Here is a 26,243-nt window from a genome sequence, read left to right on the forward strand (position 1 = left end):
ATCTTCATCTGCCTGCTCTCTGGGGAAAGAAGCCTGGGTTTCGAACAAGTATGTGATTGGCACCAGGCTGGTTGAGATGACTGATGATTAGACAGCTGTTGAGAGGCTGACATTTAGAAAGGCAAAAAGACCAAGAAATATAAAATTACGCATCTTCTAACCATCTTCTTTTTTAATTTTTTAATAAAAAGCTGCTGATGGTCACAAACTATGATGCCTATGGCAGGGCCTCTGACCAGTGGTGTGCACCACCTGCACCAGTTTACATGGCACCCCCACCCACTGTCTCACTGGATTCTGGCCAGGGCCCACGATCCCCAAGAGAAAGGGCAGTGCTGGGGAGTGCTCAGGCTTCTCTCCAGGTCTCTTTCTAACACTGCACACTTGTCTGTGGAGTCTTCCTTTTTCAGATATTATTGGGATTTATTTTTAAGCTATTTCAACAGTAGTGCTAATTTGACAAGCACCCGAGAGAGGCCTGACTGATTTGTAGTTAACAAGCAAGCTTTATTTGTGGTAGATACTCAGTGTGGGTGCTGGTCCTTATTGAGGTCTGCAGCCTCATCCAGATGTGGTCTACACTCAGCTCCTCCTGGGAGTCAGGTGTTTTCCCAGGCTGTACCCTCAGTCACTTTGGAAAGCCAGCTTTCATTTCTAATCTCCATCATGCATCACCAGAACTTTCCTCAAATACCCAGTAGCAATATGTACACCTAGCACCCAGAATTTTAGTTTAGTTTTTTTTTTTTTTTTTTTTTTTTTGAGACGAAGTCTTGCTCTGTCGCCCACATTGGAGTGCAGTGGTATGATCTCAGCTCACTGCAACATCCACCTCCTGGGTTCAAGCAATTCTCCTGCCTCAGCCTCCTGAGTAGCTGGGATTACAGGTGTGCGCCACCACAGCCAGCTAATTTTTGTATTTTTTGTAAAGACAGGGTTTCACCACGTTGGCCAGGCTGGTCTCAAACGCCTGTCCTCGTGATCCGCCTGCCTCGGCACGCCAAAGTGCTGGGATTGCAGGCATGAGCCACCACACCAGGCCCACAATCTTAGTTTCTAAACATCATTCTCCAACATAAAGAACCAAGGTTCCTTGGAGAAATGGCAGACAGCAGGACTGGGGAAAAACAAGTACTAGATGAGCATCGTATATTTTCTGAAACCAGAAATAAAGACATGCTCTGAAAAATGACAGAGGTTTGTCAAAAAGCACACAAGATGTATTCTCCCAAAGGCCGTATCTGGGACAACTTGAGCAACAAAATAAATGACACTGTGGATTATAGCCCATAGATTAAATGTCCATGCATCTATACTAATATAAATAAATAATTGATTGAATAAATACATGGGAAAGAAGGAATAGCTCTTCCTTACAATAGAATACCAAGTAACAAGTGAAGGAAGGATGGCAATAGGAAATCACCATTTGAGGTCGGGTGTGGTGGCTCACACCTGTAATCCCAACATTTTGGGAGGCCAAGGTAGGCAGATCACTTGAGCTCAGGAATTCGAGAGCAGACTGAGCAACATGGTGAAACACTGTCTCTACCAAAAATATAAAAATCAGCCAGGGGTGGTGGCAGGCACCTGTAGTCCCAGCTACTGGGGAGGCTGAGGAGGGAGGATCCCTTGAGCCGGGGAGGCAGAGGTTGCAATGAGCCGAGATCACACCACTGCACTCCAGCCTGGGTGACAGAGTGACACCCCACCTCAAAAAAACAAAAAAGAAAAGAAAATCACCATTTGTAGCCAGGCGTGGTGGCTCACACCTGTAATCCCAGCAATTTGGGAGGCTGAGAAAGGTGGATCGCTTGAGCTCAGGAGTTCCAGAACAGCCTGGCCAACATGGTGAAACCTCATCTCTACCAAAAATACAAAAATTAGCTGGGCTTGGTGGCACGCGCCTGTGGTCTCAGCTTCTTGGGAGGCTGAAAAGGAGGACTGCTAGAGCCCAGGAGGCAGAGGTTGCAGCGAGCCGGGATCATACCATTGCACTCCAGTCACCATTTGTCAAGCGTAACTGTTGCAGGCAAGAATCATCAATGGATGTTACTATTTGTCAGCAAAGGTATGATGAGAAATAGAATATCTGCATATCTCAAAGTGTCTACCCACAAGATACTTACTAATTACAAAGAGAAAAATAGTAGCTTTACAGTGAAGAGAGTTGGCAGACACCACTTCAAAACTGATCACCAAAAATGAGGCATATTGATAATATTCTTCCTAACATCACATGCTGAGAAGAATACAACACAATAACTTCTATGGGTGCCAAAAATGTAAAACCTAAATTTAATCATAAGGAAGCATCAGACAAATCCAAACTGACGGACATCTTAACAAAATAATTGGCCACTCTTTTTCAAAAGTGTCAGGGTCAGAAAATATTCCAGATTAGGGAAGACTTAACAATTAGATGCAATTGGCCGGGTGCGGTGGCTCATGCATGTAATCCCAGCACTTTGGGAGGCTGAGGTGGGCGGATCACAAGGTCAGGAGTTCGAGACCATCCTGGCCAACATGGTAAAACCCCGTCTCTACTAAAAATACAAAAATTAGCCTGGCTTGGTGGCACATGCATGTAATCCCAGCTACTTGGAAGGCTGAGGCCTCCCAAGTAGAGAATCACTTGAACCAGGGAGTCGGAGGTTACAGTGAGCCGAGATCATGCCACAGCACTCCAGCTTGGCAACAGAGAGAGACCCCGCCCCCCCCCAAAAAAAAAAAACAATTAGATGCAATTTGGGATCCTGAACTGGATCACAGATCAGAAAAAAGACGCCATTGTGACAACAGATTAAGTGTATGATATCAACATTAACTTGCTGATTCTGATCATTATAGTTATATAAGCCAATAACATTAGGGGAAGCTGGGGGAAGAACACAGGAGAACTCTGCATACTATTTTTACCACATTTTTCTAAGTATAAAATTACTTTGAAATAAAAAGTAAATTTTTTTTAAAAAGGGTGGGTGCAGTGGCTCACACCTGTAATCCCAGCGCTTTGGGAGGCTGAGGCAAGCAGATCACCTGAAGTCAGGAGTTCAAGACCTGCCTGACCAACATGGAGAAACCCCGTCTCTACTAAAAATACAAAATTAGCTGGGTGTGGTGGCGCATTCCTGTAATCCCAGCTACTCGGGAGGCTGACGCAGGAGAAACACGTGAACCCACCCAGCACTTTGGAAGGTCAAGGCAGGCAGATCACGAGGTCAGAAGTTCGAGACCAGCCTAGCCAATATGGTGAAACCCCCGTCTCCACTAAAAATACAAAAATTTGCCAGGTATGGTGGCCCATGTCTGTAGTCCCAACTACTTGGGAGGCTGAGGCAGAAAAATCACTTGAACCCAGGAGGAGGAGGGTGCAGTGAGCCAAGATCACACCACTGCACTCCAGCCTGGGCAACAGAGCAAGACTCCGTCCCCCCTACACCCAAAAAAAAAAAAAGCAAAAAACCTTTCCTTTGTGTTTTTATACTGCAGGGCCTGAAGACCTCTGCAAAGCTCCCTAAGGTAATGAGAAGGAAATTGCCTACAAATTCCAAAGTATGCTATCCCAGCAGGCAAAGTCCCAGGCAGCAAATTCAAGCATGTGGGCACATCCTCCAGCCCCTCATCCTATCCCAGGATCTTTCTGTATAACCTCTCCCTGATATCATGGCAGAGTTCCTGGGGGGAAAGTACACAGCACTGCAAGAAGGCAGTGGTCTTGCAGAAGAAACTACAGCAGAGAGGAGGAATGAGAGTAAATCAGCCCCTTAACAATGGTCTCTTCAGATCATCTATAGCCAGGCTATAAGAAGACATCTCCAGAGGGTAGGAACCCTGTGTGCCCAGTCACTTGTGTGGACCGCACACCCAGCACAGGTCTGGACTTGGTAGATCCTCCCTCTAATAAATATTTGTGGGAAAGGAACAAAGGAAGAAAGAAAAAAAATACATGAAATGGCAAAACTGAAAAATTGATAATGCCATTTAACTACACCACTTAAAGATGTTAAGTTTTATATGTATATCTTACCACAAGTTTTTTTTTTTTGGAGACAGAGTCTCTCTCTGTAGCCCAGGCTGGAGTACAGTGGTGCGATCTCAGCTCACAGCAACCTCTCTCTCCTGGGTTCAAGCAATTCTCGTGCCTCAACATCCCAAGTAGCTGGGACTACAGGCACGCACCACCATGCCTGGCTAATTTTTGTATTTTTATTAGAGATGGGGTTTTGCCATGTTGCCCAGGCTGGTCTCAAACTCCTGACCGCAAGCAATCCACCCACCTCAGCCTCCCAAAGTGTTAGGATTACAGACATAAGCCACTGCATCCAACCCTTTTTTTTTTTTTTTTTTTTGAGATGGAGTTTCACTCTTCTTGCCCAGGCTGCAATGCAATGGCGCCATCTAGGCTCACGGCAACCTCTGCCTCCCAGGTTCAAGCAATTCTCCTGCCTCAGCCTCCCAAGTAGCTGGGCTTACAGGCATGCGCCCACCATGCCCAGCTAATTTTTATGTTTAGTAGAGACAGGGTTTCTCCACTTTGGTCAGGCTGGTTTCAAACTTCCGACCTCAGGTGATTTGCCTGCCTCAGCCTTCCAAAGTGTTGAAATTACAGGCGTGAGCCACCACACCCAGGCCACAATTTTTAAAAACTGAAATTCAGTACATGCCCTTGATCCCATCATCAGTATACAAAACAGTCTTCCCCAGGTTTAGAAGACCCACCAATATGAGTGGAAAAAAACAAGGGTGTATTCTAAAAGGGAGTAATTCCTTCTAGGCACTTTGAAAAGCACCCAGGAATTGAGGCAGACCGCCATAGAATCTTGCCAACTGATGGGTTAAGAACTAACAAGCCGGCCGGGCGCGGTGGCTCAAGCCTGTAATCCCAGCACTTTGGGAGGCCGAGGCGGGCGGATCACAAGGTCAGGAGATCGAGACCATCCTGGCTAACACGGTGAAACCCCGTCTCTACTAAAAACACAAAAAACTAGCCGGGCGAGGTGGCGGGCGCCTGTAGTCCCAGCTACTCGGGAGGCTGAGGCAGGAGAATGGCACAAACCCAGGAGGCGGAGCTTGCAGTGAGCTGAGATCGCGCCACTGCACTCCAGCCTGGGGGACAGAGCAAGACTCCGTCTCAAAAAAAAAAAAAAGAACTAACAAGCCTAATACATCTGTGGCCAGAAGGCCTGGAGAAAGTGCAGCCTCAGGAGCCACCTTGCAGTTACATCCACAGGGTCTCAGTGTCCCTAAGCAGGAAGATGGGATAAGGACTTCCACACCTCAAGAAATGAGGCTGGCAACAGTGACCAGTTAGGCCCTGCTTCCAAATGTCACCCACTCCCATTTGGCCATGGCCACTTACATCACCAGCAGCCTAACTCACATGAAATGGCTATTACTGAACCAGAAATCCTGCAGCCTCCATGGCTGAAGCCAGGAGAGCACTAACAAAATGCAGAATCTTATTACGAAACACTGCTAAACACTGCTCTGAATCCTCTATTAGAAAGTGAGCTCCTTGTGGGTAACAATCATGGCCTGGGCATCCTTAGATCTCCAGATGAGCACAGGGCCAAGCACAGGTGGCACTTAGAAAACATTTGTTGGGTAAACACCAATCCTGAATTAGGAAGCGCTCATTATAGCACAGTCTGTTAATGCATAGATGTGGGTACGACCCCAGGACCAAATTAAAACCAGAGGACTTAAATCGCCAGGTCTTGGAGGCCATATTTTAGGTGTTATCAGCCCCCAAAACATTTTGTCACAAAGGGCTTCCACCACCTGCAACATAAGAGGACATCCTTGTGGAGAAAACAGATGAGAATCTTACCCAGTGTTAGGTGAGAAGGATGAATCGAAGGTCAGCTTCAGTCCATGTGCAAGCTGAACAGAAAAGAAATTTGCCAGTAGGTTTAGTCACAAGGCAGGCCGGCAGATGTGAATTAGCAAATCCGTGTCTTTTCACAGCAGCCATTACCTGATCTTCCACAGTAATCTCGGTGCCTAGTGTATTGTCGGTGTTCCATTTCTCTGTAAACGTCAGGCCGTACTCAGTCCATCTGTACTTGGTTTCCAGACTGCCCGTCACTTTGGTGGTCTCAGTGTTGGCTGAGCCTGAGCTTGTAAATTCCTTCAAAGGAGAGAGAGAGTCACAACCTGTACCACAGCATTCACCTGGCTTCACTCCACTCCTAAACACTACACTTGCCTTTCTGCAAGAGGCAAGACCCTGAATGTGGCGGGGCCAAGGCTAACTCTACAATTCAAATAGATATTTAAAGTACAGATGAGAGTAAAGGAGCCTGCTATGTAAAGAAATCTTATGGGGAATTCGTTGTCAGCAGACAGCTTCCTTCCTCCCTGTAACTCTTCAGTCTGGACAGGAAAGCATCTCCCCTCCATCCTGGCTCCAGCCCGGTACAGAAAAAAAGCACTGAGCTAAAGCTGACACAGCAGTAACTCAAACCCAAAACTTCTTCCTTCCAACAATTACTGCACACACAATTTAAAAGGGACTACTAAGATTACTTTAAAAACACTTATGTGGTTGAACACAGGTGAACGTGAAAATAAGAAGCACAAGGAAAACTGAAACTGAGACCTGCCCCATTCTGCTCTGAGTATTACCAGCTGCTGAACTGGGGGCCTATTGGCATGGTTCCCCTGGACCACCCATCATGTAGAAAATGGACTGAATGTGAAAACCACAAACTGCCAGAATTTTTTTTAAAAAGTACCTTCTTTTGGTTTTGCCGGCCATGTCATGACAGTTATTTGTTGATCTACAACAAATTCCCATGTTCCATACAATGGTCACTATTTGGGTAATGGGTACACTAGAAACCCAAACCTCACCGTTACACAATACATCCATGTAACAAACCTGTACATGTATAGCCTGAATCTAAAATCTTTTTTCAAAATAAAAATAAGCCAGGTGTGGTGGCTCATGCCTATAATTCCAGCACTTTGGGAGGCCAAGGCAGGCAGATCATCTGAAGTCGGGAGTTCAAGACCAGACTGACCAACATGGAGAAACCCCGTCTCTACTGAAAATACAAAATTAGCCGGGCATGGTGGCATGCGCCTATAATCCCAGCTACTCGGTAGGCTGAGGCAGGAGAATCGCTTGAACCCTGGAGGTGGAGGTTGCGGTGGGCTGAGATCATGTCATTGCACTCCAGCCTGGGTGACAACAGCGAAACTCCATCTCAAAAATAAATAAATAAAATAAAATAAAATAAAAATAAATAAATACTCATGTTCCACGTGGGTTGGACAACTTACCAATCCATTCTCAGATTTTGTTTTCAAATCAAGCTTTATTAAGCCAAATCCTAAAGAAAGAAGAAGACAACTGTTAATAGGTTAAATAACTATCTAGAGAACAGCACCTCTGCCTCCCTCACGGTTGCTTCGAAATGCTTTTTTAGAAGAAGTACACTACTGCCACACGGGCTGAGGGCACCCAGTCTCTGCTGCTGCTCGTGGGGGGAGTTCAGCTGCCATGGAACAGCAGCAGACAGAATGCGCACAGGCCCACCTGGGTCCCACCTGCACTCCCAGCAGGGTTTGAGAAGAAGATGCCTGACAGCTGGCAGAGACACAGTCATCAGGCCTCGTGGGCATGTGCCTAAGCACAGGCTAAATATAGAAGCCGCGCTCCACTGCAGCAGCTTCCACAGGGTTGCTCCACACTTGGAAGAGAAAACAGGAATACCCACTTGACAGCATCAATGCAGGAGCCCGTCCAACTGGGGGCACAACCAAAACTGCTTCATTTGCCACACAAATGAAAGCTGCTTTTTTCCTTCACGTGAAAGTTCAGAACAGCTGACCTACCCAGGTCTCCTAAACAGTTATCGGTAAAGTCTCAAACATGCCAACTCAGTCTGGGGGCTGAAAGGCACCCGCTCTCTGCAACACTCACCATAGCCCTTGGTGAAGACATCCCTGGCAGATTTGCCAAGATCAGCATACGTGGGTGGCACAGCCATCTTCTGCTATGATAAAAGAATCACCAGAATAAATGCATTGGTAATTAGGGAAATTAGCTTTCCATCAATAACAATTATTAGATGTAATTAGCAACCAATAAAAATCACCTAGCACTAAAACTTCCAGGTAGCTTATCCTCCCACATGGGCCAAGAAGCCCTTGCTGTCTTGTACTTCATTTTGTGGCCAGAGCTTGAGACACTCAGTGAGTCTTTGTTGACAGAGGATCAACAATTTAGACCTCTCCTCCTCAGCATCCCCAGGACTGAGCCCAGGCCCAGAACAGAGTAGGAGTCAGGAAATATTTGCTTAATGAATAAACTGTCAAAGACACATTCCCATGAGCCAATGTCTTTACTGAATTTTAGGACTGTTGCCAATAAAACATATCCTCTTATAAAATGCCAGCTACTAGGACATTAAATGCGCCGAATAGAAATAAGAGCTTTTCATGGGAACATCATTTTCCATGTGGCTCTGATTTCATTCATTCAACAAATATTTATAGAGTACCTACTACATGCCAGGATGGGCCCAACTTTTCACAAAACTTTTGGACTTTATGGGAACCCACTTCGTATTTCTCATAGGAAATACAGTAAAACCTAACCAATTTGGCAGCTGTTCACGTGGAAAAAACCCAAATACATCCTACAAATAAATTAATTTAAACAAACATTTTTTTAAGCTCCAGTGTAACTTTATTTTCAAAAATAACCATCAAAGGACTACTTGGGATTGCTGCATATCACTAAGTCAATCAACAAACATTTATTAAGCACCTCAGTGCTCAAGGAAGGAGAGTAACTCAAATAGTCTTTGCCCTGAGGAGCACACTGCAGTCCTGGAAGGCTTTGCTTTGGCATGCTGTATATGCTGTGTACACAGGATTAATATCCTCATCTGGGACTGTACACTGTGTGCTCTGCCCAGGAGCAGAGGGGGTCAAGCATGAGAAAGCCTCATCTCCTGCACCTTCTCCATTCCCAGAATCATTAGTCTCAACCAGAAGGACCATTCGTTTTAAAATACAGTATACCTAAATTATCAAAATGCATCTGCATATACACCATCTGAAGTTACATGTATATATACTCACACAAGTAAACACATGTATGACTTGCTCCTGGTGAGTGGGAGGGAGCCCACTAAAAAGTGGTTCAAGTGATCCTAAGGGAACAATATAACAAATGGAAGTTGCATTCTTGGCCAAAGCTTTAACTTCAAAGGCATTGCAGGAGGCCACAGACTCACTGAGTATGTTGCAAAAGAAACAGTATAAACTTCTACAATTTTAAATTGTGAAGTTGTGGTCCAGGTCCTACTTTACTTTTTCCAGATGCTTTGTTAATTTTATCCCAGCTCACTTTTGTGTCAGAGCAGAGACAGAAGAGCAGCAAGCTGTTTACTCTGTCCTATTTTTGTCGCTGCTATGTTATTTCTTGCACATGATCAAGCTGGAACCATGGACAGGTCAGCCCACATTAGGATCAGGATAGAGCGATGAGGAGGAAGAACCATTTTACACTGCCCGCCACTGGCTCTTTCAAGTCTGGGGGCTCCCCTCTCCCCACCTGTTCCTCCCTCCCAAACTAACCCTGTAGGTACATCCCCCTGGGATAGACAAGGAAACCATCCACCAGATCCTCAAGAAATATCCTTTGCCTGACCCCTTCCTAGGAGAACAACTCTGGATTGAAAGCTGAGGCAATGTAACCCCAGGCAGACACAGAACATAACAGCAAATGGCCCAGAACATTCTCCACCTGACAGGGTTAACAAACCATCAGTGAACCAAGCACCCCCCTTCAGTGCTATCTCTCCCAGCTGGGCTACAAACTCAGCTCGGGGTGGGGCTAGGGAGACAGGAGGAGAAGCAGTCCCGTGGTAATATCTGTGGGTCAGCTAAGACCTCCCTGGACCTTAGGAGCCAGAGCCTTCCTCACGACTCTCCCCTGACCCCACAGAAGAGATGCCTCCCAGACACAGTAGCCTTCACATCTGGACTGGTCCCCGCTCAGGATAAAGGCAGAACACTCATCCACTTAATGTTCCCCAAATGCCCTCTCTCATCACTAATCCCCAAAACCCAACAAGCACAGCCACCTGTCAAAAAGCACCCCACCCACAGCAAACATCAGCCTAAAGTACCAGGCCACTAAGGAGATTACCACCCAAGGACAAGGGACTCAGACAGCAGAGCTCAGAAGAGCAGACCGGACCCCTCCTGGGGCCTCTGGGAGCTCCAACACGGCCAAGCTCTTTTGGGGCTGTGGGGTCCCACAACCACCACGTAGTTGGTACCAGCAGCACACAAGTGAACTTGCTGGTTCACTAAAACATATCCTTATCCAACACCTCACTGTAAACATGCTGGATGCTGGCTTTCTCTTCTGTGTGTCATGCTCTCTTCCCCATCTCCTTGAACACAGACAATGAAGCATAATCTCCCCCATTCTGGACCCCTAGGTAAGCATTCTCCCCAGCACAGCACCTGGCAGGGAAGACGCACAGAAACCATTGGCTAAATGGAGTCAAGTCTACTCCTGAGCCTGAAGTGACACCACCGAGGACAGCAAAAGGATGATTTGCCCCTTCACTAAAGGCCCCCAACTGCCAGGTAGTGGTAGCTTCCCCTCCTGCTTTTTGTGCACTTCAGCCCATCCCCCGCTGCACTGATCTGACGGAACTAAGGAAGGCCCGAGACAGTTCGGCCGCTCCCTAAGAAGTTCAGCTTTCTTACAGCTACAAACAGCACCCCCAAAATGCCCATTTTTACACAGCTCTTGAACCCATTTCAGAGATAATCTGCATTCGTTTTCTAAGGCGAGGACTGGAGGAAAGAAAAGTCGGCAACCTGCTTTCACTTAACACCCTGCCAGGGCGCTGACTTGAAGGCTGAACCCTGGCCCCCACCCCTCCCAGTCACTCCTTCCACCCAGATCTGCTCTAAATCGGAGTCTGTACAGTTGGCTACTGACACACAGCTGTCTCTGCAGCATCCAACCCCCAGGGGCCATCACAAGCCAAGCCTCTGGAGGCTGCGTATGAAGCAGGGCAGTCTGACATCAGCAAAGCAGCTAGCCCTGGAGAGACAGAAGTCAGAGGGCGTCCTGGGGGAGACAAAACCACAGGCCTCTCTGCCTGACTGATGGCTTCAGGGCAGAGCCTGGGGGCTTCGTTCCCACTGGTTGGTAGGAAAGAGAGGGATGGACAGGGCCAGGCTGAGCAGACCCGCCTGCAGTCACTGAAGACTTTGAGAAGGACCAGCAAGTCACGCCAGGATACAGGAGTCCCTGGTTCCCCTCCACAGCCTGCCAGTCTACCTACCCAACCTTTCCTTGGCTGACCTTGAACAAATTATGCAAGCCCCATTCCAGCTGAGGAATGAAAATGTGGCCCATACTGGAAGCTCAGAGGGGAAGGATAGTGTATCTATCACCCAGCGCAGTCTGCATAATACTTATGTAACCTCTGTCTTGGGGGTACACATCCTTCCTGGCTCATCAGCTGCATGGCAATGACAGCTGCTCTGCTCACCGTGCCCCCACCCCACCCTACCTCATACACCTACCCCCAAATCACACCTTTGTACTCAAAGCACCCCAGAGCCTGTCATGCATAAATTTATCCAAAATATGGAAAAAGCTAAGTATATAAAGATGCTAAGGCCTGGCTGGCACATAAATAGGCATTCAATATAAATGTGTTTGATGAGTGAATGAGCAATGAGCATCAAAGTATTATTGAGTAGTAGGGGAAAAAGTAGAAACTTGGAATCTGACAATAGGAACTTATTATAATGTAACCAGGAAGAGCGAGCTCCCTCTGCAGGGCCACTGTTGCAGCACCACCAAGAGTGGGGGAGTTGGGGAGACCCTCGACTAGCAATGACCCCCACTCTCTGCCTGCTCCCACCTCGGCCTAAGGAGAGCTGAACTCAGGTTGAGGGGACCAAGTGCCTTCCGAAGCACTGGTTAACTCTGACCTCAATACCATGCATGGATTTTATTCTAAGGGCCACCAAGAGCCACTGTTGAGTGACTGCCACATCTGTGTTTCAGAAGCTTACTTAACCAGCAGACTGGCAAAAACGTAAATAATATCCAGTGTCAGTGAGGGTGTGGAAAACGGTCGCTCTCGTTCATGCCAGGTGGGAGTACTACAGGTACACTCTTTTTGGAAAGCAATTAACCCAGCATTAACCCTAGTGGCAATCCCACTCCTAGGAAGCTGCTCCACTGTAGCAACCAAGGCACTCGAAGACGTGTACATCAGGATGCTCACTGTAGCAGTATGTATAACACAAAACCCAGAAGCAAACTAAAAGTCCATCAAAGGGAAAATGAATGAAAAAGAAATTAAGGTACTATACTTGCAAACTAAGGCGTACCACATGGTAATCAAAAAGTATAAGGTGGGTTGGCTCATGCCTGTAATCCCGGCACTTTGGGAGGCTGAGGTGGGTGGATCACTTGAGGCCAGGAGTTCGAGATCAGCCTGGCCAACATGGCAAAACCCCATCTGTACTAAAAATACAAAAAAAAAAAATCAGCCAGGCGTGATGGTGCACACCTGTAATGCCAGCTACTTAAGAGGCTGAGGCACGAGCTTAAACCAGGAGGCAGAGGTTGCAGTGAGCCAAGATCATGCCACTGCACTCCAGCCTGGATGACAGAGCAAGACTGTCTCACCAAAAAAAAAAAAAAAAAAGAATAAAGTGCATGTATGCGGTGGCACTGAAAGATAGCTATGATACAGTTAAATGGAAAAAGTCAGAAAATTTGTAATTCCATGTAATTGGAGGAAAACCTTTTACACATCTTTCTATGTTCATGAATGGATGGGAAAGCACGTGGAAGGATACAAGCCAATCTGCAAATTGGCGCTGGCTTAGATATGCTTCTGGAGAAGGAGGTTTAGGAATGGATTTCAAATCAAATTTTCATTTTTTTGTTCTGCTTCAATATTTAAACTATTTGTGTATACTGATAATTTGTTTAAGGATAAAGAATTTTAATACAAAACTTAGCCAGATGTGGTGGTAAGCGCCTGTAATCCCAGCTATTTGGGAGGCTGAGGCATGAGAATCATTTGAACCCGGACACAAAGGTTGCAGTGAGCCGAGATCATGCTACTGCACTCCAGCCTGGGTGACAGAGCTAGACTCCCTCTCAAAAAAAAAAAAAAAAAGGCATTTTAAAAGCCAACCACTGTGCCTGAAATTGAGCTGTGTTGTGTCCCAAGTCATGTTCCAAGGCTGCTACAGTAGCCATGCCAGAAGGCTACCTAGAATGTCCATACAGATTGCAAGAACAGATTTAAACTACACTGAGATGGAAGAGCTATCAGGCAAGATCCGTCGGGGCACATTTCACTCCCAGGTGACCACTAGTGGCTTGGCCACTTTGCCAGAAATTATGAGCAGGGCGGAGCTCCCTAACTTCAGTGTGCACAAGAATCACCGGAGGCACTTGTTCAACAAGAGCCTGCCAGAGGAGGTGGAACTCCTCCTGCCCTACCTCTTAGCCTGTGCCTAACAGGCAGGGCTGCCCCTAGGTGCCACTGAGAAGCAGCAGCTCAGGGTGGTCCCTGCACTAAGCACCCACCAGGCCCCCATCTGGTAGAAATATGCTCTTTTCTCTGCAGAGGCTCCCTCAAGAGGATTCAGGCATGTGCCCGGCATGGTGGCTCACGCCTCTAATCCCACACTCTGGGAGGCCGAAGCAGGAGGATCGCCTGAATGCAGGAGTTCGAGACCAGCCTGGGCAATATAGTCAGACTCTGTCTCTTTTAAATAAAAAATAAAAAGAAATAAATAGTAATAATAGAAGGATTCAGGCAGGCGAGCTTTGCATCCCAGGAGAGCCAACAACTACTGCAATGGTTGACACAGGGAGCAGGGTGCCCATGGGTCTCCAAGACTCAGCTAAGAACAGCTGGGAGGAAAGGCCTTAGGCCTAAGGAAGTTGTTACAAGGAATAAGTGAAACAGGCAGAACAGCGGAAGTATCTGGCATGGAGTTAAGTGTTCAACAAATGGCAGTGGTAACCATAATCCACTACACTGGATACTCTGTCTGCCCCTCCAGATCCATTCTCCTCCCTTTCACCCTGCTCTGTGCCCCCAGAACTGATCATTATGGACTGCTATCCATGGGTTTAGGATTGGGCTTAGCCTATCAATGTGAGGTACTTGCAGAAGATGAGAGTTTGGGGAAGAATGAAGTCGGAGTAGTCACCCCGAGTCTCCCTCCCTGCTGGGCCTCAGATGGGTAACGACTACCTTCCTCTACCCAAGGCCACAGCTCCTGCCAAGAAGCTCCCTCTCTTGTAGGCCTCAGAGTGTTAACAGACCAGAACTGACACCCTGTCCACAGCTTTGCAAATGATGTCTTCATTAAACTCTTTTGGATTACCAAGTGTAAGTGTGCACCAGATCCCTGCAAGGACCCTAACCAACAGAGCAATCACAATCATCATCACCATCATTGCCATCATCTTATGATTCTGCTGAGGAAGAGAATACTATGGAAAAGTCTCTGGCCCCGCTGTTTCACCAACACCATTCTAGGTGGTTTGTCAGGGCAGAACTAGGCCAGCCTATAGGAGGGGTATCAGACCAGCCAGGGATCACAGCAACAGCACCTCTTCCTAGCCCTGAGGACCAGGAAAAGCAACTTCCCCAGCAGAAGGCAACCCTAGCTCTAAAAGCCAACGTGGGGGCGAACACAGTCAGCAGCTCGCTCACACACACGCACACACACATACACTCCAGCACTTTCTCTTTCTTGCCAGGAAGAAACAGCCCAGGGGAACAGTTCCTGGTTCGAGCTCCAGGATGCTGGCAAAGGCCGATGGCCCTGTGCTCTGGTAGCAAGTCTGTGTACCCAGTGCAGCTGTTCTCCCCTCCATCCTTCCACAACAGTCGCGCGGTGGGCAGTAGAGCTTTCCAGGGGTAGCTTCTATTTTCAAACACCCTGGCAGCTGGGCCACCACCAGCACAGCTGAGTTCCATGCTGAGCTCCTAGACTCAGGAGAAGGTTGCTGACTCAGGGCAGCCTGCCCACACACCTATCAAGGGGAGATGGCCTGGGTTGGCAGCCAGTACACTATGGTCTGGATTCCAGGCACACTTGGGGCTCCTGCCTGACCTCAGGCACCTCAAGTTCCCTGGAGCCTCACTGCTTGGCCTGACCAGGTGGGCTTGAGACAGACAGTGGTTGGCCAGGTAGCCTCGGGAATCAAATAGATCTGAGTTCTAACCCACCCCACCACTTTCTAGATATGTGAGCTTGGGCAAGTCGCAACTTCTCCACTCCTTCTTCTTCAGCTCTAATATGGAGAAAGACAGCCTGAATTGGCGACACTGCGAGGACTGAATCAGCTCGTTAATATACACTTGGTACAGTGGCTGGTGCATGGTAAGCAGGGAACACACACAGTATTTTATCACACGTTTTCATTTTGTATATTTATTATAATAATGGCTACTGAGCATGTTCAAAAGGTCACCCTGAACCACAAGGTCCAGAGTCCTTCATGTCCATAATGAGGCATTGTTTAGCTGACCAGGTCCTGGAAGAACGCCTCCCACCAGATCTCAGGGAAAACTGACCCTTATTTTTTTTTTTTTTTTTTTTTTTTTTTTTTGAGACGGAGTCTCGCTCTGTCGCCCAGGCTGGAGTGCAGTGGCGCGATCTCGGCTCACTGCAAGCTCCGCCTCCCGGGTTCACGCCATTCTCCTGCCTCAGCCTCCCGAGTAGCTGGGACTACAGGCGCCCACAACCGCGCCCGGCTAATTTTTTGTATTTTTAGTAGAGACGGGGTTTCACCGTGGTCTCGATCTCCTGACCTTGTGATCTGCCCGCCTCGGCCTCCCAAAGTGCTGGGATTACAGGCGTGAGCCACCGCGCCCGGCCTAAAACTGACCCTTATAATAGACACTCAGCACCACTGTCCTTACAAGAAATAGAGGTGACTCCATTGTCCACTGCCAGTTGGCCCACACTCAGTCATGCACAAGGTCACTCTGATTGGTGTGGAAGAATAATGTCTCCCATCTGAACACCAATTTTGACTTTCCAAAAAGCATTCACATCTATTAGCACCTTGCAAGGGTCCCTTGGAGGGCAACTGCAATGTGAGAGCACCACCATTCAGATCAGGCCTTCAATCCCAACTCCACTCCTGGCAGGCTGTGTTACCTCAGAGTGGTTACCTCACCTCTCTGTGCTCATTTCTGCCCTGTGAAATAGAAACACACTACCTCTCTCCCTGGGTATAGGGTGGTGAATTCAACATCACAGAACATTCGTTGAGCCCCTAGAAAGGTGCTGAGCAAGCCCTCAATCAGCAATCACTGTGATGATGACAATCATACTTTTATAGCAGAGAAACTGGGCCAGGCGCAGTGGCTCACACCTGCAATCCCAGTACTTTAGGAGGCCGAGGCAGATGGATCACAAGGTCAGGAGTTCAAGACCAACCTGGCCAAGATGGTGAAACCCCGTCTCCACTAAAAAATACAAAAAAATTAGCCGGGCATGGTGGCGGGCACCTGTAATCCCAGCTGAGTAGCGTGAGGCAGAGAATTGCTTGAACTCGAGAGATGGAGACTGCAGGGAGCCGAGATCATGCCACTGCACTCCAGCCTGGGCGACAGAGTGAGTCTCCATCTCAAAAAAAAAAAAAAAAAAAAAAAGAAGAGAGAGAGAAAGAGAAACTGAGGCACAAGAAAGTGACTTGACCTGTATGAGACAGACCCTGTGGCTCATTAGACCTGTGGTGTGGGCCCAAACTACTCTCCAGTGCTCTTTGCAGCACAGTTCTGAGTAAATAACTTAAAGTCCCACTCATCCCAAATCCCCTGAGTACGCGGTAAAATGGAGAAATGTGCCCAGACCCAGCTGAGAAGCCCACTGGTCACCTTTTCTCAGTGGCTACCACAGGAGTCCATGGAAAACCCAAAGCCGCAGACTACAGAATCTTGGAGCACTGGGAGGTGCTGCCTCCAGGCTTGGGCTGGTCCTCAGCCATACATGCGCCTCTCTGTCACTACCACTGAAGACACTGCACCATGGGAAATTCCATCAAGGGCGAAGTGGACTTCAGTGCTTCAGGAGCATCTTTCTGGTAAGGGTGGAGGGTGGAGGCCCTTCACCACCCCAACATGTTCACTGTCCACACTCGCCTAGTGTTCAGCAAGGCCAGGGGCCCACAGGCACTTCATCCCTGTATGGTCTCCCACTTTCTATGCTACAAATAACCCCTGCCTACAGCCCCACTCTAGAATAGCAGAAATAAAACTAAATCATCAACAATGAGTAGTCCCCACTACCCAGAGGCAGGCACCCTACTCTGGACAACCCCAGCATAAGCTGTCCATCCACCCACCACGAGGGAAGGGGTAACAGACCCAACACCTTCTGTAGAATCCCAACCACCCACGTCACCCGCCCTGCAAGCCCAGAAACACCAGTTCAACAAGTTTCCCTCGGGACTTGGAAAACCAGAGAATGAAGACAATGTGTTTAAAGCACTTATTTCAAGAGACTATACAGTCTGTTACAGTTCTTTAAATATCTGTGACTCTCTTCTAGGTGAGGCTGTTTTCCACAAGTGAGATGTGTGTGTCCCTCAAAACGATGTCCAGGACCGGGCATGGTGGCTCACACCTGTAATCCCAGCACTTTGGGAGGCTGAGGTGGGTGGATTGCTTGAGGCCAGGAGTTTGAGATCAGCCTGGCCAACATGGTGAAACCCCACTCTACTAAAAATACAAAAATTAGACAGGCGTGGTAGTGTGTGCCTGGGATCCCAGATACTCTGGGAGGCTGTGGTGGGAGGATTGATTGAGCCCAGGAGATAGAAGCTGCCATGAGCCAATATGGTGCCACTGCACTCTGGCAACAGAGCAAGACCCTGTCTCAAAAAAAAGAAAAAGAAAAAACGTTTAGGATCAAAGGACTATGGTCTGGGCCTGCAGCCCTTCACATGCCCATTCAAAAATTCCACAAATACCTAATAAGCACCTACTATGTACCATGTACTGAAATAGTAAAACTCTGTCAATAAAGGTGGGTGGATTCTGATACAAGAGTGCATTTACCCCCACAGACCCTTCTCAAGCACCTACTGTGTGCCAGACAGCATCACGCCAGGCACTGAAGACAAAGTAGCACAGGGCCTCAGTGCCTCAGTCTGACCCTTAAGAGCTGAGTCGGTCCAGAGCTGGGGTGGGCAGAATGCAGGCAGGCCCTCGGTAGTCTGCCCTGGTCTTCCCCTGCCTCAGTGGAGAAGTTTAGGCAACAGAGGAGCCCTTTCCCTTATCTCCCCAGGAGAGGAGAGGCTAGTCAAGGGGACAGGGACCCCGGACCGATCAGGCCTCTAAAACAGGGTCTGCTCCTGCAATCAAGGTCTCCACATGCAAACTTACTGCTCGAGCTTGACAATGTCCATCTGTAAACTTACAACACTTTTCATAAATTAACGTGAAAGTTACTCAATACCTGGTATACAAATGCTTGTCAATAATAGTGCAAAAATGCTTAAAAACAGGAGCTACATTTATTGAACCCTTTCCACAACGCCACGTGTAGCAAAATGGTCTGCAGGGGATGGGCTGGATTCACCCAAAAAGCCCCAAGGGTGTCAGGGTTTCTACTTAGCCCTTCTCCATACCGGCACTGTTCTAAAGGTTTCATGTTAATTAATTCATTTTATTCTTCCCCAAAACTCAACGAAGGAGAGGTATAATTGCTCCCATCCTACAGATGAGAAAACGAAAGTCTGCGATCTTCCCAGCTGTGTGACCTTGTACAAATGACTAGGACTGCCGGCCTCTGATCCAACGTCAGGCTCCCAAATGCACCTCCGCGTTTGGCAAATGAATGAACGACCGAACCAGGAATCACTCCTAAGGCCAAGAAGGCCACATCCTTCCCCGTGGGGCCTCCTTTTCCTAGGCCAAACCTCCAGCCCAGGCCCGAGCTCCGGCCTCTACGGCCTAAGTCGACTCTCGGCCGGCGGGTTCCGCCCTAGAAGGCTCTGGCACAGGCGGGCGGTGCCGGGCGCCAGCTTCTGCGGGCGTGGGCCGGCCACGACGCGTGGGCCTGGGGACGCGGGGCCACGGTCGTCACGTGAGCTCATCCCCGCGGCGGCAGCGTGGCCGGCACCAGCCTGCTGGCCTGGTCCAGCGAGCGTGGGCGGCGAACGGGTCCCCGCCGGATCCACGCTGGTGGGATCCAGGGCCAGAAGGCGCCGCCGGGGAAGGTCACCTAGACGCGCGGCCCGCCGGGCCTCCACGCGGCCGCCCTTGCCCTTCCGCCCGCAAGCTCGGGCCGCCTCTCGCCGCCAGCCGCAAGCGTCTCCGGACCCCCGGCCTCGCGGTCCCCAGCCCGGACCCGTTCGGCGCCCGCCTGCGCGGCCTTCTCTGCCCGCCAGCTAACCAGCCAGGCCCGCGCCAGCCGCTCGGGCTCCCTCCCCGGGGCCGGACTCCCGAGGCCCCTCGCCCGCTCCTCCCTCAGCGCCTCCCTCTCAGTTCCCCAGGGGCCCGGCCCCCGCCGTCCAGGGCGCAAGGGAGCCAGGGTCCTTTTCCGCTGCGCCTACCTCAGAGGCGGTGGCGGCGGGCTCGGAGGCGGCTACGGCGGGGGCTGCGGCGCGGAGGCAGGGAGCGGAGCCGAGCAAGCGGCGGGGCCAAGGGCGGGGCGGCGCGGACGGCGGCGGCGCGGACCCGCCTCCCCTCTCGCGCGCCGGGTCCGGCGCGCTCCGCCCCCAGGCCCCGCCCGGGAAAGCGTCCGGGCCGGGCCGGGCCGGGGTCCCCGTCCGGCTCGCGAGTCGCGTTCTTACCCTTCCGGGCCCCGCGGCCCCGGCACCAGACACGGTAGCCTGCGGGCGCGTTGCGGACGCGCGGGAGGACCTGCGTGAGCCCGGGCACGGGGAGGCGCGGTATTGACGTGTGCACCGTGTGTGCGTGCGCAGGGACACGCGGGTTCTTGCTGGAAACCTCGGCCCCAGTGGCAGCGCTCGGGAAGGGGGAGGAGGCCTTCTGATTCTCTGAGCGGTGGCCCCGAGGTCCCTGCGCTAATGGAAGACGCGCGGGGCTTCTGGGCCTCCTGGTCGGCCTCCGCGCTGCTAGATCCCCCGGGAGTTGATGTGGCCGGCGCTGGACTCGAGCCTTGCCTGGGTGGACGAAGTGACCCCCGGCCCCCCATCAAAGCCCGGGTGGGCCCCATCCCCCGAGGTCAGTCTCAGGCCCAGCGCGGACACTGGGCGCTGGGAGCGGCGCAGATACTGAGTAGCAGCGGCGACTGTTGCTCCAGAGCTCCGCGCTCCGGATACAATGTATCTGGCGCCTCCGACCCGCCCGCATGGCGTCTAGACAATCGCGGAGAAAACCCCTGTGTGCCGATTTTGCACCGCAGATTAGCGATTTTCTCCTGTAGCAAAGCTACTAACAGCCAATTTCCATGCATTCGAGAGGCAAAATAATAAAATAAAACGTGAATTGGGTTTTGCGAGGCTCCAGCTGGGTCTCTCGGCGCGAGGAAATCACGCCGGTTCTGGCCGGCCGGCCGGCTGAGGGCACCGCGGGGAACACGCGACCAGCCGGGGCCTGTGCTCCTGTGGGACCCAGTTAGTATGTGTTGAGTGAACGGTCACCTTCTCCTTGCTAGGCCTAAGCGAGTGGTCTCGTTCACCACTGAGTGTTCCCTGTGTTCCGCGCGAGGCCCACTTGAAGCGGGTTTCGAGAATTAATTCGTAGATGGACGAAGCTTCTGCACACCCTTCGCCTTTGATCAACAAACGTCCTCGAATGCTTCAGGCGTCTAGGGCCCTGTGGAGGAGGTGCCGGGTTACAGAATCAGGACACTCCTCACAGCCAGCAGCGACACTAGCTAAAGCAGTAGGCAACTGGGGCTGCGGAGGAGGCAATCAGGACTGGCTGCTGGAAAGAGACGGCAGATTAAATGTGAACGTGGCGACTTGAGTTAGAAAAGTTGTTTCAGTGGGATAGGGTGCTGAGGAAGAGGGCAGCTGATACAGAGTGGAAGTGGGGTGCAGACAGGGTGCCTAGGCCCTGTGTAGGGGCTGGGGGAGGGGTGACTGGGAATGTAAAGAAGAGCCTCCTTCAAGATCCTAGGGAGTGTAGGACGGATTCTATGACCCTCCCAGGCCCACGAGTTGCCTGGGGCTTCTGGGCTTCCCAGCCTGGTGGTCCCCACTCCACACACAGAGACTGGTGGGCAGGGGGAGGACAAGAACTCAGGGAGGCCGGGTCTCCAGGAACCTCACTGGGCTAGGAACAGATGCCAGTGCAGCCCAGTTTTGAGGCTGGGAGCAAATTTCGAAGGGCTTCCTCCCCTCCAGAGCCACCTCTCAACTCCGCTTTCAAGAACCAATCTGGGCCCGGCGCAGTGGCTCATGCCTGTAATCCTAGCACTTTGGGAGGCCGAAGCGGGCAGATTACTTGAGGCCAGGAATTCGAGACCAGCCTGGGCAACATGGCAAAACGCTGTCTCTACTAAAAATACGAAAATTAGCCGGGCGCGGTGGCGCGCGCCTGCAGTCCCAGCTACTCAGGAGGCTGAGGCATGAGAATCGCTTGAACTTGGAAGGAGGAGGTTGCAGTGAGCTGAGATCGAGCCACTGCACTCCAGCCCGGGTGACAGAGTGAGACTGTCTCAAAAAACAAACAAACAAAAAACAACCTGGGGAGAGTTCTCCATGGCCTCTGCTACACTGGGCCCCTTTACCAGCTCCCCTAGGTGCTAGTTTCGGATTAACCGTGCACTTACTGGCTGCGTGACCCGGTGCAAGAAGGCTGGCCTCTCAGAGCCTCAGCTTCAGAGTATTGGTGTAAGTTTAAAATGGAACACATAAAGAGTAGGCACTTGGCCTGGTGCGGTGGCTCACTCCTGTAATCCCAGTACTTTTGGAGGCCAAGGCGGGCGAATCACCTGAGGTCGGGAGTTCGAGACCAGCCTGACCAACATGGAGAAACCCCGTCTCTACTAAAAATACAAAAATTGACCGGGCGTGGTAGCACATGCCTGTAATCCCAGCTACTCGTGTAGCTGAGGCAGGAGAATTGCTTGAATCCGAGAGGCAGAGGTTGCGGTGAACCGAGATCTTGCCATCGCACTCCAGCCTGGGCAACAAGAGTGATACTCTGCCTCAAAAAAAAAAAAAGAGTAGGCACTCAGTAACTGGGCCAGGCTTGGAGGCACATGTGGGTAATCTCAACTGTTTGGGAGGCCAAGGAGGTAGGATGGCTTGAGGCCAGAAGTTCGAGGCTGCAGTGAGCTAGCATTCCACCACTGCACTCCAGCCTGGACCACAGAGCGAGTTCCTGTCTCAAGAAACAGTACTAGTAATTTTTTTTAAAGAGAAAATCAGCTGAGATCTGCAGGTCCCATAACCACTAGAATCCATTGACCCACCACAACTCTGAGGAAGAGGGGAACCCCCTAAGCCCCATCTCCACTCCATCTGCCACAGCTGATTGGGCCGGGGTTGGGCCCCTGACCCAAGCCAGGTCAATCAGATCCTCTCTTGCAATTCTGAACTGAGAAACCCAGAGATGAGTACACCAGAGGGGAAAATGCGGGAGCTTTCAAGGCCATTGGGTAGATCTGGGTCTGGCATCCCTGTCCACGTTGGGAAACTAACGAGGGCATTTCACAGAGCAGAGAATGGAGCAGCCACTGCAGAGGGTGGCTGTGGGCCCTTGTTCCTTGAGTGCTCCCCTGTTCTTGTCATGTGTGGGTTTCCCTATGCCACTTCAATAACCCCACTTGAGCTTGACCCAGCTAGAGCAAGTCCCTGGTGAAGACAGTCAAATCTTGGTGGGTGGAGAAGGAGGTTTGTGAGGATAGGACAATCCCAACGTCAGTTTTTCTGTTTCCCTCTCCTTTCCGTCAGCAAACTTTCATGGAGCTGACTCCATCTCTGACTCCAAAGCCTTCCTGGGAGTGGCCTCATGGCCCAGCCTGACCAATTAGAGCCCTGTATACCTCTCCTGCCCCTGCCTCCCCGTCCCCACCCCATCCCCGCCCCACAAGGATGGACCAATGAGACCAGATGAGAATTCCTGGGGCTACGGAAATGAAGACTTTCCCTGAAAATGAAGTCAGCCCATAAGAGAAAGGCAGAGATGAGATCCTGAATCTAGCCATGCCTGAGCCTACAACCTATACTTACCAGCTGCCTGAACCAACGGATTCCTGTTTTGCCTAGTCCAGTTTGAATTGTTTCTTCCAGATGCTAACTCAGTTCCTCTCCTCCCTTCAAGCAGAACAATGTAAAGCATCCAGGGAAAAATGAGGTTTTTCTTTTATTGTTAATATTAGAATGGGTTACCAATGTAAGACTCTTTCATTTTAGGGAGTTTTTGGTTTTTTTCTTGTCTCTAACTTACAGCCTTAGGGCTTCTACTGTAGATATTTATCAAAGTGGAAAGCAGCCAATTACCCTTTCAAGAACATAGGTTGAAACACTCCCAACTCTTCTGTTTTCAGAGCCAGATGTCGCTGGATTTCTATGTGGTTTGTTAGCATTGTCTATGCCAAGTACCAGAGCTTGAAGATGAAGTTCATGAAGGCAGAAATAGTAGTAACTTATGTATATTATTTTTTAAAGAGAAAATATTCTGCTTGTAATCAGCATCAATTAATTGGATGATAAAGTTGCATTGTCATAAAACCTAGCCTTCCGATCATTTTCCAGCGAACTTCTCAGACTAGAGTTTGAGTAGGAAGAATCAAGATGGCGTATTTGTGGTCAAGGATATCTGGCCGCACTCCCCACATTGTGCCCTGACACTCAGCATCCAGGGAAGGACCCAGCCAGGCCTCCAGGTTCTGAGTGACAGCAGTAATCACTTGGGGAAACGAACAGAAACCATCCCAAGATAAACACAATCAATAATGTTCTCCTGCATATCCCAAAACATGAGGTGTCCTAAATCTAGTCTAAAACAATTCCAAGAAGTTCCAACATCATAGCTATGATTTTTAAGAATTATATAATTAAGAATTATATATATATAAATATATATATTAAAAAAATTCTTTAAAATCTCCAAATATGCTTTAATGAGGACATAATACCTTGATTATAAAAAGAGCAGCCGGGCACGGTGGCTCATGCCTGTAATCCCAGCACTTTCAGAGGCCGAGGTGGGCGGATCACAAGGTCAGGCGATCAAGACAATCCTGGCTAACACAGTGAAACCCCGTCTCCACTAAAAAATACAGAAAAAAGGCTGGGCACAGTGGCTCACGCCTGTAATCCCAGCACTTTGGGAGGCCGAGACGGGCGGATCACGAGGTCAGGAGATCGAGACCGTCCTGGCTAACCCGGTGAAACCCGTGTCTACTAAAAAAAAATACAAAAAAAAAAGCCAGCCGTGCGAGGTGGCAGGCGCCTGTAGTCACAGCTACTTGGGAGGCTAAGGCAGGAGAATGGCGTGAACTCGGGAGGCGGAGCTTGCAGTGAGCCGGGATCCCGCCATTGCACTCCAGCCTGGGCGACAGAGCGAGACTCCATCTCAAAAAAAAAAAAAAAAGAAAGAAAGAAAAAAAAGAACGAACTTTTTTCAGCTTTAAGAAAGTCATATGAGGTTCATTAGGACATGTGTAAAGTGATACAATCCTTCTGAAAAGCAATTAGGCTATATGCGATAAGAATCATAAACCTATTCCACCCCCCTTGACCTGCTGCTAGGAACCCACGCTAAGACGATCATTGTAAGTATGGGGAATGCCCGCTGCAGGAAAATGGACAGCAGCCCAGGACAGAACACAACCTGGTTTCCAGCTTGGGCATATTGAATCACTCACAACCTTGAGGAAATATGGTTACAAAAACTTCCTGTGGGGACCGGGCACGATGGCTCACGCCTGTAATCCCAGCACTTTGAGATGCTGAGGCAGGCAGATCACCTGAGGTCAGGAGTTCAAGACCAGCCTGGTCAACATGATGAAACCCTGTCTCTACAAAAATAAAAAAAATTAGCCAGGCGTAGTGGCAGGCGCCTGTAATCCCAGCTACTCGGGAGGCCTGAGGCAGGAGAATCGCTTGAACCTGAGAGGCGGAGGTGGCAGTGAGTCGAGATCACGCCATTGCACTCCAGCCTGGGGGACAAGAGTGAGACTTTGTCTCAAAAAAAAAAAAAAAAAAACACTTTGAGGGGAAATATTTCTGTTACAGTGTTAATGGAAGGTAATCTATGTTCAGTATTACTGCAACCCCAACATTAAAAACTGTGGAGGCAAACTGTGGTAAGTACAATAATGGCCCCCCAAGGATATCCACATCCTACTCACTGGAACCTGTGAATGTAAAAAACAAACAAACAAAACAAAACAAAAACCACTTTATTGAGATAGCATTGACATATAAAAAGCTGTACATATTTAATATATATATGTCAATGAGTTTGGAGCTAAGTATATTTCCATGAAACCATCACCACCATAAAGCATATAAACATACCCAACACCTACCAAAGTTTCCTCCCCCATCCCCATTCCCTTTTTTTTTTTGTAGGAGCACTTAAGATCTATCCTCTTGGCAAATCTAAGTATACAGTACAGTATTGTTAGCTGTAGGCACAGTGATATACAGTAGATAATGATTAGTGATGACGAACATTTTTTAATATGTTTGTTGGCCACTTGTATGTCTTCTTTTAAGAAGCACCTGTTCATGTCCTCTGCCCACATTTTTTTCTTCGTTTTTAGTAGAGATGTGATTTTGCCATGTGGCCCAGGCTGGTCTCGAACTTCTGAGCTCAGGCAACCCGCCTGTCTCAGCCTCCTGAAGTGCTAGGATTACATGTGTGAGACACTGTGCCCGGCCCCCTCTGCCCTCTTTTTAATGAGGTTATTTGGTTTTTTGCTTGTTGAACTGTTTAAGTTCCTTATAGATTCTGGATATTAGACCTTTGGTCAGATGCATAGATCTCCAGAATTTATTTATCTGATATAACTAAACCTTATACCCTTTGATCATCACCTCTCCATTTTCCCTTCCCTCCAGCCCTGAAAATTACCATTGTACTCTCTGCTTCTATGAGAGTGATTATTTTAGATTGTACATTTAAGTGAGATCATACAGATGTTATGGATCTTGACATGGGGGGATTGTCCTAGATCATCCAAGTGGGCCCAATGTAATCACAAGAATGTCATCACAAGTTCTTTTTTTTTTTTTTTTTTTTTTAAGATAGAGTGTCACT

At 49.3% G+C, this 26,243-nt stretch overlaps 1 protein-coding gene across 6 annotated transcripts in view; it reads right to left on the minus strand.

Moving 5' to 3' along the window:
- The window catches only part of VDAC1 (voltage dependent anion channel 1), a 98,199-nt gene that overhangs the window by 14,752 nt on the left and 57,204 nt on the right, over positions 1-26,243 (minus strand). The window contains exons 1-6 of one of the 6 annotated variants that reach the window (XM_065545893.1): positions 19,279-19,704; positions 9,100-9,170; positions 7,934-8,006; positions 7,291-7,340; positions 5,981-6,133; positions 5,834-5,886 (exon numbers count right to left, since the gene is read on the minus strand). In XM_065545893.1, coding sequence (XP_065401965.1) covers positions 5,834-5,886; positions 5,981-6,133; positions 7,291-7,340; positions 7,934-8,000 — 323 coding nt within the window. In that variant the 5' untranslated portion in view covers positions 8,001-8,006; positions 9,100-9,170; positions 19,279-19,704. Of the gene's footprint in view, positions 1-5,833; positions 5,887-5,980; positions 6,134-7,290; positions 7,341-7,933; positions 8,007-9,099; positions 9,171-19,278; positions 19,705-19,849; positions 19,932-26,243 lie in introns of those variants that run through there. The other 5 variants (XM_015451354.3, XM_015451353.3, XM_015451352.3 and 2 more) reach the window with 5 other exon arrangements.

The sequence above is a fragment of the Macaca fascicularis genome, chromosome 6, assembly GCF_037993035.2.
Source record: "Macaca fascicularis isolate 582-1 chromosome 6, T2T-MFA8v1.1".
Classification (NCBI taxonomy): Eukaryota; Metazoa; Chordata; class Mammalia; order Primates; family Cercopithecidae; genus Macaca; species Macaca fascicularis.